The sequence below is a fragment of the Podarcis muralis genome, chromosome 17, assembly GCF_964188315.1.
Source record: "Podarcis muralis chromosome 17, rPodMur119.hap1.1, whole genome shotgun sequence".
NCBI lineage: Eukaryota > Metazoa > Chordata > Lepidosauria > Squamata > Lacertidae > Podarcis > Podarcis muralis.
This window is the reverse complement of record NC_135671.1, coordinates 36713198-36726791: the sequence shown is the minus strand read 5'-3', so window position 1 is coordinate 36726791 and position 13594 is coordinate 36713198. Positions and strand designations below refer to the sequence as shown.

The window sequence follows — 13594 nt, the reverse complement described above, 5'->3', positions numbered from 1 at the left end:
TTCCTATGCCCCACAAATAACCCAGAGATGCATTTTAAAGAAAAGGACACATTCTACTCATGTAAAAACACGCTGATTCCCAGACCGTCCGCGGGCCGGATTAAGAAGGCGATTGGGCCAGATCCGGCCCCCGGGGCCTTAGTTTGCCTACCCATGAGATATCCCATAAGGGAATTGTAAGAAAAATACGTCTAACTCTTGTTGGGCTGCCCATAGCTGGGGCCGCAGAGCCCCCGGTGGAAGCCCTTCCTCAGCCACCGGGAGCCGCTGGCTTCCCTGCTCACCCGGCCCCACCTCGCAGGGCTGTTGTGCCGGTGCAGGAGGGAGAGGGGCCGGAGGGAAAGGGGCGCGGGAGGGACGTGCCCCCCACCCGCCACCGCCGCTCCCGGGGCCGGAAACGGGGCCTCGCCTCAAGCTCGCCTCCGCTGAGCCCCCGGCAGCCCCCGCTCCCAGTTACCAGGGCTCCCGGGCATATTCCTCCATGGCTCCGGCCGCAGGCTGCGCGGATCACGTGACAGGGGAGTCACCTGACAACCAACTATTGGCCAGCTTCAGTCACGTGAAAGGGGCTCTTCTGCTCTAGAGATAGGAAAGTTAGAGAAAGCCTGCGTTCAGTACCGACGAAAGAAGAGTGACAGAGGAAGGAAGGTGATGGGCTTTGCGGAACTGGCGAAGCTGGCGGGAAAAATCCGAATCCAGCATGATCAAGTATTCCAAAAGGACTGGGGTGAAAGATTATTGTAAGCAATTAACATCCCTAGCAGGGTTGTCTGAAGACATGTAATGAGAAAATATTTATTTAAATGTTGAGCCATTCTGAAATGGGTGTAATTAGAAATGGAAAACGTATAAATTGCAATGCTACAAAGGTTAATTTCGAAAGTCATGAGGCAGGAGGGAAGGAAGTTGATAGGCTCTAAAGAGCCAAGGTGCTATAGTGGATAATGATGATGTGAATGTATAATGTTAAATGGAAAATAAATTCTGTGTGTGTGTATGAGAAAGCCTGTGTTCCATCAAGAAAATGATTTAGGTGCAATGTAGTATCTATATATTGGAAGCTCTGTGGTATGTGTATAAGTATCACTTATAAATACGATCTCCAACTCCTCCGTCAACGGTGTCTCCAGAAAATTTTACACATCACTTGGGGGGACAAGCGAACTAATACCAGGGTACTGGAAGAAGCAAAGATCACCAGTGTTGAAGCAATGATTCTTCAACACCCGATTATCATCTTCCAAAGCAGCCACTCTGTTCCAAACTTTATTTATTTTTTTTAATAAATTTTTTATTCAAGTTTCAAAAGTTTTTTATAACAACAAAACAAAACAAAACAGTACAATAAAACTAACAAACAAAAAATGTAAAAAACAAGTATAATTTCAACCCTTATTTTCTTATAACTTACTTCCCCGACTTCCTCATACCTCCCCTTTCTGTATTCCAATTTCTAATTTATTATTCAGCAAATCCTTCCCTTATTTTCCACTTAATTTTGACCTTTCTTTCTTTTTAACTTATCCATTACTGCTAATAACCACATATTTTCTAATCCAACGTCATTCTAACATTCATTAATTTTACAATATTTCTTTAGATAGTCCTTAAATTTTTCCCAGTCTTCTTCCGCTGTTTCTCTTCCCTGGTTTCGGATTCTGCTCGTCATCTCTGCCAATCCCATATAGTCTATCACCTTCATCTGCCATTCTGTTCCAAACTTTAAAATGGAAAGCGTAATGCTTGTGGTCAACAAAAGAGGTTTAAAGACTGTCTCAAGGCAAATCTTTAAAAATGTAGTATAAACACTGACAATTGGGAACACTGGCCTGCAAGTGCTCCAGTTGGAGAACAGCCTTTACCAAAGGTGCCATGGACTTTGAAGACACTCAAACTCAAGACGCAAGGGAGAAACATGCTAGGAGGAAGGCACGCTTGGCAAACCCTCATCATGATCAACTCCCATCGGAAACCTATGTCCCCACTGTGGAAGGATGTACGGATCCTTACAGACTCACTGTAAAGACTTTGTTCATGGAAGACAATCTTACTCGCCTACGAGTCATCGTCAAAGAAGATGTATATGCACATGCATGAGTATATTTGTTGGCATCCTTGTCTCGGGACAGTGGAGGAGTGTGTCTTCGGAGGTAAAGTCAAACTGTTGGAGTTAGTGTCTACTGTGGCCAGTGCCGTATTAAGGTTTGATGAGGCCCTAAGCTACTGAAGGTAATATTCCTTTATATGTCCAGCTGTCCTTTGTCAACAACAAATTGTCGCTGTGTTTTGTGTTGAATATATGCTATATGGTAATTTATGGACCTAACAGGTTTCCAAATCCATTTGCACATGTTGCCATGAAACCAGTCCATGCAGAATGTAGATACCCTATATATAGAAATGAACAAACCAGTGATATTTGAGTGAGCAGGCTACCAGATGGGGCCCATAACTTACATCATAGGAGCCTACGCAACACAAAACACTGTTGCTGTACGTAGATTATATTTTATCTGTTTTTTATATTTTGGAAATGTACCGTACATTCGGGTTTTTTTCCCTTTACATTTTTTGGGGCCCTCAAGAGAGTGGGGCCCTAAGTTATACAGTGGTCCGTATAGTTAAAGCCATGGTTTTCCCAGTAGTGATGTATGGAAGTGAGAGCTGGACCATAAAGAAGGCTGATCGCCGAAGAATTGATGCTTTTGAATTATGGTGCTGGAGAAGACTCTTGAGAGTCCATGGACTGCAAGAAGATCAAACGCATCCATTCTTAAGGAAATCAGCCCTGAGTGCTCACTGGAAGGACAGATCGTGAAGCTGAGGCTCCAGTACTTTGGCCACCTCATGAGAAGAGAAGACTCCCTGGAAAAGACACTGATGCTGGGAAAGATGGAGGGCACAAGGAGAAGGGGGCGACAGAGGACGAGATCGTTGGATAGTGTTTTCGAGGTTACCAGCATGAGTTTGACCAAACTGTGGGAGGTAGTGGAGGACAGAGGTGCCTGGCGTGCTCTGGTCCATGGGGTCACGAAGAGTCGGACACGACTAAATGACTAAACAACAACAACAACAACCTCTGGTTGCAAACGGGATCCGTTCTGGAGCCCCGTTCACTACCTAAGCAGAACGCAACCCGCATTTGCGCGTTGTGATTTGCCGCTTCTGCGCATGCGTTTGACGTCATTTTGCGCTCCTGTGCATGTGCATGCACAAGCGGCAAAACCCGGAAGTGACCCGTTCCGTTACTTCCGGGTCACAGCAGGACGCAACCTGAAAACGTTCAACCTGAAGCAAACGCAACATGAGGTATGACTGTACAGTGGTACCTCGAAAGACGAAATTAATTCGTTCCGCGAGTTTTTTCTTCTTGCGAGTTTTTTGTCTTGCGAAGCACGGTTTCCCATAGGAATGCATTGAAAATCAATCAATGTGTTTCTATGGAAACTGCCTTCAGACCAGGCTGTTCTGAAGGCTGGCGGTGGGAAGAAAAGCCCTCCCCACCTCCCGCCCTGCAAGCTCCGGGGACAGGAGGGCTTTGCTGCCGACCGCCAGCATTTTAAAAGCCCCCGGGACAGTGGAGACCTCTTCTGAAGGCCGGCGGTGGGCGAAAGTCTTTGCTCCCGACCGCCAGCATTTTAAAAGAGGTCCCCGGAGATTTCCCTATGGGCTTTCTTCTTGCGAAGCAAGCCCATAGGGAAATTCGTCTGGGGAAGCACCTCGAAAAACGGAAAACCCTTTCGTCTTGCGAGTTTTCCGGAGGCATTCGTCTTGCGAGATACCACTGTGGTTTGTTTAGCTTATATGTAAATCCGGCACTGGCTGTGGCTGTTAGAGACTGATATGGGAGAGACATGTTTTCTTGTAAATGAAGGCCTCTGGTTGTGCTGCTGAAGATGCAAGTGGGCCCAATTCAGATGCGTTTCTTCTCTCTGCGCTCCTCCCAGCAGTCATTCCTCCTCGAGTCATTGCTGTGGATGCACAACCTGACTGTCGGTTTGCAGCCCAGACGCGGTTCCAGGCCACTTCAGAAGTGCCAAGAAAGGGGATGGATGGCGATGAACGACTCTTCATTGCTGCCTCTATGGTCCTCCGCGGCCAATCAAAGAGAAGGCGGGCTCTCAGGGGCTTCACTCGCCCGCTCATTGGAGAAGCAAACCAAATCTCTGACTGATTGGCTAAGAGTAAGTCGAAAGTGGGTGGGTCCAGTTGGGATTCCTTTCTTGGGATTGGCCGGGATGGGCTTTCCCCCTCCCCCCCCCAGCCCTGTTATTGCTCAAATCCTTTCAAGACGGGAAGGGGCCCAGGCGGGCTCTGCTTTCCTTATACGATGATTGGTCGAGGCGCGTCACGTGCTGGGGGCGGGAGCTGAAAAAAGAGTCTCGCTCGACCCGAAGGAAGACTGAGTCTCCCCGGCTTGCGTTGAGGCGGGTATTGCCGAGAGGCGGGTTGGCTGCGCCGCGGTAGGTGGGAGATATATGGGGGGGGGGGTCCTGAGGGGAGGCTGGGGAGGCCCTTTGCCGTGAGGGGGTCGGGGGGGGCGGCTGAGGGTCGAGCTGTCTCTCCCTGAGGCAGCGAAGGGGCGCCTCGCCTGCCATACCTTGCACGTAGAAAGCTAGCATGTAAGGCAACCAAGCTCGAACCCCCTTTCCTAATGTTTTCCAGGACGTTTGGTCGTGTTGTATCAGAAGCAGTGTGTGTGTGTGTGTGGTTATAGGGTGGTATATAAATTCTATTAATATTATTATTAATGTTATTGGTCCCTCAGCAGTTGGTCCCTTACCTTTCCCGCCCCGACCTGGCCACAGTGATCCATGCAACGGTCACCTCCAGGCTTGACTACTGTATTTCGCTCTACGCGGGGCTGCCCTTGAAGCTGTCCCAGAAACTCCAGCGGGTGCAGAATGCTGCGGCGGGGCTCTTTACAGGGTCCTTGTCATGGGATCACATCCATCCAGTGCTTTACCAGCTGCACTGGCTCCCGGTGGAGTACAGGGTCAGGTTTAAGGTGCTGGTTTTGACCTTTAAAGCCCTATGCAGCCTAGGACCCTTGCACCTACGGGATCGCCTTTCCTGATATGCCCTACGGAGGACCTTAAGGTCCATAAATAACAACACTTTGGAGGTCCCTAGTCTCAAGGAGGTTAGAATGGTTTCAACTAGGGCCAGGGCCTTTTCAGCACTGGCCCCGACTTAGTGGAACGCTCTGTCACAAGAGACTAGGGCCCTGCGGGATCTGATTTCTTTCTGCAGTGCCTGTAAGACAGAGTTGTTCCGCCTGGCCTTTGGCTTAGAATCAGTTTGATTCCCTCCCCCTCTTTCTTTTTCCTTTCTCCTCCTGTGAAGAGGCTGCATCCTAATGTTTTAATGTTGTATTTTAATCTTGTTTTTTTAAATTGTATTTTAATCAACATGTTTTTATTATTGGTTGTTAGCCGCCCTGAGCCCGGTCTTGATGGGGAGGGCGGAGTATAAATAAACTTTATTACTATTATTATTGTTGTTGTTGTTGTTGTTGTTGTTGTTGTTATATAGCACTTTGAAGGTTGATACATTACGGACCACTGAGTATTTTATTGAACCCATGAAATACAGCTTTCTATATACTTTCCAAGACACTTGTTGTTTGTCCTTGCCAGGATGCTAGATTTCCTCATGCAGGGAGCCTTCTCCCTGCCCACCACTTCCCTTGGCAGCACCCATTCATTGTCTACAGTGGCACAGCTCAGATGTGAGTTTACCAGTTCGGTGAGCACTAGGCCTCGGAAGTTACTGAGCTGCAGGCTTGATGCACTAATGAAACTTCAGCAAGAACTGGCCCCATGTATGATCCTCTAACCTGGACCTTGCCAGCATTACTATCCAAGGCCCTCCTCTGAGGGAGGTGTAGAGGGTGGTGATATGAGAACAGGCCTTCTCAGCAGTGGCTGCCTGCCTATGGGATGCTCTCCCCAGGGAGGCACGCCTGGCGCCATCACTATCTGTGTTTAGGCGTTGAGCAAAAACGTTCTCATTCACCTAGGCTTAAGGGAATCAAGTGGTAATGGAAGTGATTAGGGTGCCTTTGGAGCTAAAGGGCAGGTTTAAATGCTTCAGATAAATCCCGGGATATCGCTGCTAAACTGGAGAGTGCAATGAGCTGAATTAGTGTGCAGAAGGGTAAAAAACTTAACCTGTAGACAAAGGCAGACAGATAAGCATTGGATCTATTCAGTCAAACAACTTTCCCCAGACCCCTGCTGCAGACTGCATCAGGCCCTTTCCCTTTGTTCATACACACAAGTTCATGTTAGTTCCTAAACTGTCCATGAAGGTGTATAGAGGAACTCGTGTGGTGCAGCAGTTGTCACCAAACTCTCAGGAATGGGAGTTGGCAATGCCATGAAAGGTTTTGTGTAGCTCCGTGTTGTTGGGGAAAGAATGTGGGAAGAAATGGAGTAGAAACTTTGGCAGGGAAGCTTACAGGTTATTCCTGGAATGTGGGAAGCAAGGAGGAGATACTCAAATGTCACAAAATGTAATGTGGTTTTTTTCCCCCCTTCTCTGCATAGGGACAGGGAACTAGAAGAAAGGCTTGTCCACCTGCCTCAGCTGGAATAGTTCTTAAAGTTCCTAATGCCACTGCCAGTGGCTCTGCAGTCCCGCCTGGCCAGGCGAGGGCTCTTGAAGCATGTAGAGCCTGGTAAGTATAGAGGCATCCTTGGTTAGCTAGAGCAGGGGTCAGCAACCTATTTCAGCCATGGGCCGGTCCACCATCCCTCAGATCATGTGGTGGGCTGGACTATATTTTGGGGAGGGAAATGAACGAATTCCTATGCCCCACAAATAACCCAGAGATGCATTTTAAAGAAAAGGACACATTCTACTCATGTAAAAACACACTGATTCCCGGACCATCTGTGGTCCGGATTGAGAAGGCGATTGGACAGCAGGTTGCCTACCCCTGAGCTAGAGGATGCTTTATCTAGGCTTTGCATAAAGGAACAGAACAGAACCGTTCATCTCAAATAATCTGGCTCATTAGGCTATACTACATCTTGGCCGCATATTTTTTCCAAGCCTAATCCTGTTTCCTTTGGGCCCTCTCTTCTGTCAGAGCCAGAGGAAGAAATTATCGCAGAAGATTACGATGATGACCACATCGATTATGAAGCTACCAGGATTGAGAACCTGCCACCAAACTGGTACAAAGTCATCGACCCTGCCTGGTAAGAGGTGTGGTGGGGAATCTCAGGTTCAGAGCTTGAATATGGCTCTCCAAGTCATGCCTCTGCCTCCCCAAGCTACACTCCTCCCCAGCCCTTCTTGCACTTATGCCTGTAATGTTGCCTCCTCCTTGCCTCTAGTCTGCCCACTACTGCTTACTACCCCGGGAAGGTTGTCCGTGAAAAAGGTTCCCCACCTTTCAAGAAGAGGGTAGCATGTCTTCAGCAGCGTTAGAAACTGAGATAGGACAGCTAGGCGGTAAAGGTACCTTAAGCAAAGGTTATGGGTACAGCAACGGGAATGTCCAGGCATGCTTTTTTTATAACAAGAATACAAAGCTGAAAATGAATGAACTGCAGCTAAAATATTATGTTCATTTTTCGTATGGTCTAGCCCTTCCCTCCCCCCCCCCATATATTCTTAAGAGAGTCTCTTCTCCAGTCTTCAGAGAGTAGCTGGAAGTGGGGAGGTAGAAAAAGGTCCTCCTTTCCATCCACTCTGCAGTTTTAATCTGAAATCTTAGGCACTCTCAGGCGCAGTACTGCGCCCAGAGCTCAGAAACTGCTTGCGCTAATGTGCCTAGAACAATGGGAGTTTCAAACTCCCAGCACTAGTCAAGCTGTTATATCCTTCTAGCCTTGTAATGGTGGTGTGAGGTTATAGTTAATAGTTCTCAATTATGGTTTCAGCTTTCAAGTGTGTGGTGGGAAAAATATATCTGTTAATCTCATACTCATGATGACTTATTATTTATAAAATTTATATACTGCCCTTCATCCATAGATCTCAGGGAGGTTCGCAGAATAAAAATACAAGATAAAAATACAAAATGCATAACGAAGAAAAGGACAAAAAACACACACAAACCAAACCTCCCCCCAAATAATTAATCAACAAATAAGTTACAAGCGATCAAACAGAAAGCACAACAGTGTCTGGGAGTCCCATTTACTGCAGAGTTATTGAAGCTAAATGGGCCCATCAGTGCATGGATGGAAGACAATTAAGAATCCATTTAATTTCTTAAGACTTAAGACTTTACTATGAATCAGCAGCGTTTTGCTGGTTGAAAGACTGGCTGCTCCTCGAGAATACAGACATTTTGGATCTTGAAGGATTTGACAACAGATTTGGTTGGCATGCATATATATGGTATGACAAGGTAAAAGCGCACAAAGGTTTTAAGAACCATATGGTGAGGAAAGCTTTGTATAATGTTTGGATAAGGTATAAAGATTTGCTTGAAAGTAGAACCCCTAGGTGGCTGTCACCAATGGAGGCAAAAGAGGTGAAAAAATTGAATATGGGTTCTAATTGGCCTAAATATTCTGAAATCATAGAACAGGATGGTGAAAAAGTAAAATTGCAGAGTTTCGAGAAGCTGAAGTTTAAGGTCAGAGATTGGCTACATTATCGACAGATAAATGAAGTTTTTAAACAGGACAGAAAGAAAGGCTTCCAAGTGGAGAAGTCAAAACTAGAAACAGAACTGTTAGAACCCAATACTAAAAATTTGTCAAGAATGTACAACTTGCTGTTGAAATGGAATACTCAAGATGAAATGGTGAAATCTAGCATGATTAAATGGGCACAGGACATGGGGCATGACATTGAGCTTGCTGACTGGGAGCAGTTATGGACCACTGGTGTTAAATTCACAGCATGTAATGCCTTAAGAGAAAACATTATGAAAATGATCTACAGGTGGTACATGACTCCGGCCAAGTTAGCAAAGATCTATCATTTGCCCAACAATAAGTGTTGGAAATGCAATGAAACGGAGGGAACCTTCTACCACCTTTGGTGGACCTGCCCGAAGATTAAGGCTTTCTGGGAAATGATCTATAATGAAATTTAAAAAGTTCTGAAGAGAACCTTTATTAAAAAACCAGAAGCCTTTCTCTTGGGCATGGTGGGCCAAATGGTGCCAAAGAAGGATAGGACATTTTTTATGTATGCTACAACAGCAGCAAGAATTCTTCTAGCAAAGTATTGGAAGACGCAAGATTTACCCACGTTGGAAGAATGGCAGACGAAGGTGATTGATTATATGGGACTGGCAGAGATGACTGGCAGAATTCGAGACCGAGGGAAAGAGGCGGTGGATGAAGATTGGAACAAATTCAAAGATTATCTTAAAAATTGTTGTAATTTGGAAAATTAGGGGCTCAGGGTAATAAGAGATAAAGAACTACAGTTGTATTAATAATTTATAGAAGTTAAATTTATGAAATATAAATAAGTTTATTATGAAAGGGTTGCTGAAAAATCTTGAAACAAGAATGCAGAAAAGGGGTGGTATGGGGAAGTCGATTTTGTGTTTGTTTATGTTTTTGCTTTGTTTCTTTTTTGTTTATGGAAAACTAATAAAAATTTATTCAAAAAAAAAAAAAAAGAATCCATTTAATTTGTTCAGAAAGAGGGGTCGGTGGGTGAGAAGCAAGCCAGGATATTTTAGTTAATGAAACTGAAACCCTAGCTCCAGCATCTACTTTTTTCCAGGGACACAACAGGAGTGTGTGTCCTGGTAAATGAGAGCAGTTGACACTCCTGTTCCTGAGATTCTCTGAAGTGAGTGCCAGTGGCCTATGAAATCCACAGACAGGCATGAGGAGGCTGTTGGGATTGCAATTCTGATTAGCCCTCTTGGCAAAGGTGGCTGGGGCTGATGGGATTTGAAGCCAAGTAACATCTGGTGGGCAATAGGTTCCTCATCTCTATGGGGACAAAACAAAGAGCAGGGTGGCTTATTCATGGTTTGGTAATGCAGGCATTGGCTATGATTGGCAGTGGATGAAACCATCTCCCGTCTTCTTTCATAGCGGCCTCCCTTACTATTGGAACATAAAGACGGATCTGGTTTCGTGGCTGTCGCCCAATGATCCTAGCTCAGTGGTGACCAAAGCAGCGAAGAAACTGAAGAGCAATTTAGGTGAGGCTGCCTGCATTTGCTTTTGGATTGCATGTGCTGATTTTGAATGATGTGGAGGCGAAGCTAAGGGGGAAAGGTTTGGGTCTAGCCTTGTGGAAGAGAGAGAAAAACCCCGGTCCTATGCGATCTGATATTTGGTTGCTGGGGTTAATGCACGTCTGATATTATCAAGCATATTTTACATTTCTTATCTGCATTGAGCCATAGGGTGGCTCTGTAGTTGTGTTCTATGTTGTAAATCAAGCACTGCTAGGTGGTTCCTTTTTGTTTTCCAAGGTATTTCTCATCAATTAAAAAATTGGTGTGGCATGAGCAAATTTTTATTCTGAAAGTGTGGCCCAGAGAAAAAAGTTTGAGAACCACCAAGTTAATCTCTGCACCAGCAGATAACACTTTATCTCTAAGACATGAAAAACTTCATCTGCTGATCTCTACACATTAAGTTGCAGTTAAAGACACAGGAGCAAGCCAAGCTGACTTTCGTGATCAGTTGGCAACTCTATAAATCTAGTGTCTAAGAGAGTGCGGGGGGAGGGGATTTCTGCTTTGATAGCAATGTGTTTTTGGAAGACAGCTGATGAGGACTCTTAAGTGGATTTTGGACCTCTGGACTGGTTTTGGGTGGCCTAGCTCAGCACGGTGGTGGCGCTGTGGGTAAAAGCCTCAGCGCCTAGGACTTGCTGATCTAAAGGTCGGCGGTTCGAATCCCCGCTGTGGGGTGCGCTCCCGTTGCTCGGTCCCAGCGCCTGCCAACCTAGCAGTTCGAAAGCACCCCCGGGTGCAAGTAGATAAATAGGGACCGCTTACTAGCGGGAAGGTAAACGGCGTTTCCGTGTGCGGCTCTGGCTCGCCAGATGCAGCTTGTCACGCTGGCCACGTGACCCGGAAGTGTCTGCGGACAGCGCTGGCCCCTGGGCTATAGAGTGAGATGGGCGCACAACCCTAGAGTCTGTCAAGACTGGCCCGTACGGGCAGGGGTACCTTTACCTTTACCTTAGCTCAGCACATCCTGATTTAATCCTCCTTCCAGAGATTTCTTTGACGTGGCAAATGACAATTTTCATACGTGCTGGAGAATTCTCGAAGCCCAGCAACAAATGCAGCTGTGAGTTTATCATGTAAAAAACGTCCAGGTTTTGGGCCGAGGGGAGGCTATATTTGAGTACAGTAGTACCTCGGGTTAAGTACTTAATTCGTTCCAGAGGTCCGTTCTTAACCTGAAACCGTTCTTAACCTGAAGCATCACTTTAGCCTCCCGCTGCTGCCGCGCCGCTGAAGCATGATTTCTGTTCTCATCCTGAAGCAAAGTTCTTAACCCGAGGTACTATTTCTTGGTTAGCAGAGTCTGTAACCTGAAGCGTATGTAACCTGAAGCATATGTAACCTGAGGTACCACTGTACTGTGATGCAAGCTTAATGCGTCTCCCCCAGATGCCGAGGAGAAAATGGAGCACTCGTTGCACGAGAAGGTGGAGCGAGAAGAGTTGAAGGAGCGCCGCTACCACAGACGGGAGGAGCTGGCCCCCTACCCCAAGAGCAAGAAGCGTAAGGGCCACTCCCCCCCATGGGACCCTGCCATCAGAAGGATTTGCTAAGGGCTTGAGGGAGGGCTCCTGAGATCTGTTTGCCACTGGGGAGGGGGAGCATGGGAAGTGCGGGCGGTGGTCAAACTCCTGCATTCCTCTTGTCTGTCCTCCACAGCAAGCCGGAAGGATGAAGAACTTGACCCCATGGACCCCAGCGCTTACTCTGATGCTCCCCGGTGAGTCTGCTGAGAATGGGAGGGTGGGGAGCTCAGCAATGGTAGACTGGGGCACCACAGGCATGGGCAGAGGTCTCTGGTTCATTGGCAGAGCTTGTGCTTTGCAAGCTTTGAGGTCTTGGATTCAGCCTTCAGCGCTAGGGCGTCTTGAATTTTTCAGCTATCAAATTCCAAAAGCAAAGGGTGCTAAAAAGCTGTAACATGGCTTGGGAAGTCAAGAGGTATTTTGACTAAATGAGTACCATTTAGTTTTCCTTGGTAAGTAAAATTGCAGCGAAATCATTAAAAAGAGCTTTCGGTGTTCACAAGACTGTCCCCTCTGCACTTCCTGCTGCAGTCCTCTTAACCCAGTGAGCAACCCTCCACCCCAGCCCAATGCTGTCTAAGAGCAATTGGACCACCACTCCAGACAAATCTTGGAGCATGAGAAATGGATGCTTTAAAGCACTAGTCCCAGAATAAGTACTTAAAATGTTGCCCTCAGAGGCAGAGTTGTGACGCTTCCATCGGTTAATCACATTTGCAGAGTTTAACTTGGTTTTTGCATAATCTCACAATGAAGTTGTTCTAGCCGTGGGAAGGAACAAAAAAGAGAACTTTACAGAGCACTAAAAAACCCAATCCTGGAAAACCCTTTTCAGCCACTTCTTTGCCTTCTAAGGTTGTAACAGCCATTGCCCATAAACCGAGAAGCATGTTTTTTACTCATTAGGGGCTAGAAACTTGCTTTTAAAAAGCTGTTTCTGGGAAGCCTAATTCTGTCTCCAAAATTACTGACCTCCTGTAACATTGGGCAGTACACACAAGAAACCTGATTGTTGCTTCTGTACATTGTTCATAAAATTTTGAAAGTGTGATGGTATTTTTAAGGTGTCTTCACTCATTTAGAGAGATTCGACTCCTTATCTTAACGTGAAGTCTAGGAAATAAGGCTGATCGCCGAAGAATTGATGCTTTTGAATTATGGTGCTGGAGAAGACTCTTGAGAGTCCCATGGACTGCAAGAAGATCAAACGCATCCATTCTTAAGGAAATCAGCCCTGAGTGCTCACTGGAAGGACAGATCGTGAAGCTGAGGCTCCAGTACTTTGGCCACCTCATGAGAAGAGAAGACTCCCTGGAGAAGACCCTGATGCTGGGAAAGGTGGAGGGCACAAGGAGAAGGGGGCGACAGAGGACGAGATGGTTGGATAGTGTTTTCGAGGTTACCAGCATGAGTCTGACCAAACTGCGGGAGGTAGTGGAGGACAGAGGTACCTGGCGTGCTCTGGTCCATGGGGTCACGAAGAGTCGGACACGACTAAACGACTAAACAACAACAAAGGAAATGAGAAGCAGGGGCACAGGTGTATTGCCATCCAGGTAGGGAAAGTGAGGCAAAACAGGGGCTCAGTGTCAGGGAAGCTATAATGGAGAACAGGCCGAGTGTGAGGTGTGGCTGGCTAACATTGTTTCTGACATCGCTGCTCTTTCCCATTCTAGGGGAACCTGGTCCACTGGGCTGCCCAAACGAAACGAAGCCAAGACTGGCGCAGATACCACAGCAGCTGGCCCACTCTTCCAGCAGCGCCCCTACCCAAGCCCTGGCGCAGTTTTGCGCGCTAATGCGGAAGCTTCGAGGGCCAAGCAGCAGGACTGAGATGCTCATTTTTCCCTTCCCTAATGTATTTGATAATAAAGCTAGAGGAAAACAA

At 46.7% G+C, this 13594-nt stretch overlaps 2 protein-coding genes across 3 annotated transcripts in view; one reads left to right on the top strand and one right to left on the bottom strand.

Moving 5' to 3' along the window:
* Positions 1–564, bottom strand: part of TIMM17B (translocase of inner mitochondrial membrane 17B) — a 10988-nt gene extending 10424 nt beyond the window's left edge. The window contains exon 1 of the mRNA XM_028712392.2: positions 458–564. Coding sequence (XP_028568225.1) covers positions 458–483 — 26 coding nt within the window. The 5' untranslated portion in view covers positions 484–564. The remainder of the gene's footprint in view (positions 1–457) is intronic.
* A 3760-nt stretch (positions 565–4324) lies between these two features.
* On the top strand, positions 4325–13594 carry PQBP1 (polyglutamine binding protein 1). Of its 2 annotated transcripts, none has more exons than XM_028712786.2 (7): positions 4325–4463; positions 6552–6682; positions 7097–7208; positions 10029–10138; positions 11570–11683; positions 11840–11900; positions 13383–13594. In XM_028712786.2, the coding sequence occupies exons 2-7, from the start codon at positions 6616–6618 to the stop codon at positions 13537–13539; spliced, it is 621 nt and encodes a 206-aa protein (XP_028568619.1). In that variant the 5' UTR covers positions 4325–4463; positions 6552–6615; the 3' UTR covers positions 13540–13594. The 2 variants fall into 2 exon arrangements, with proteins under 2 accessions (XP_028568619.1, XP_077777753.1); XM_077921627.1 differs by lacking the exon at positions 4325–4463 and adding an exon at positions 4601–4622.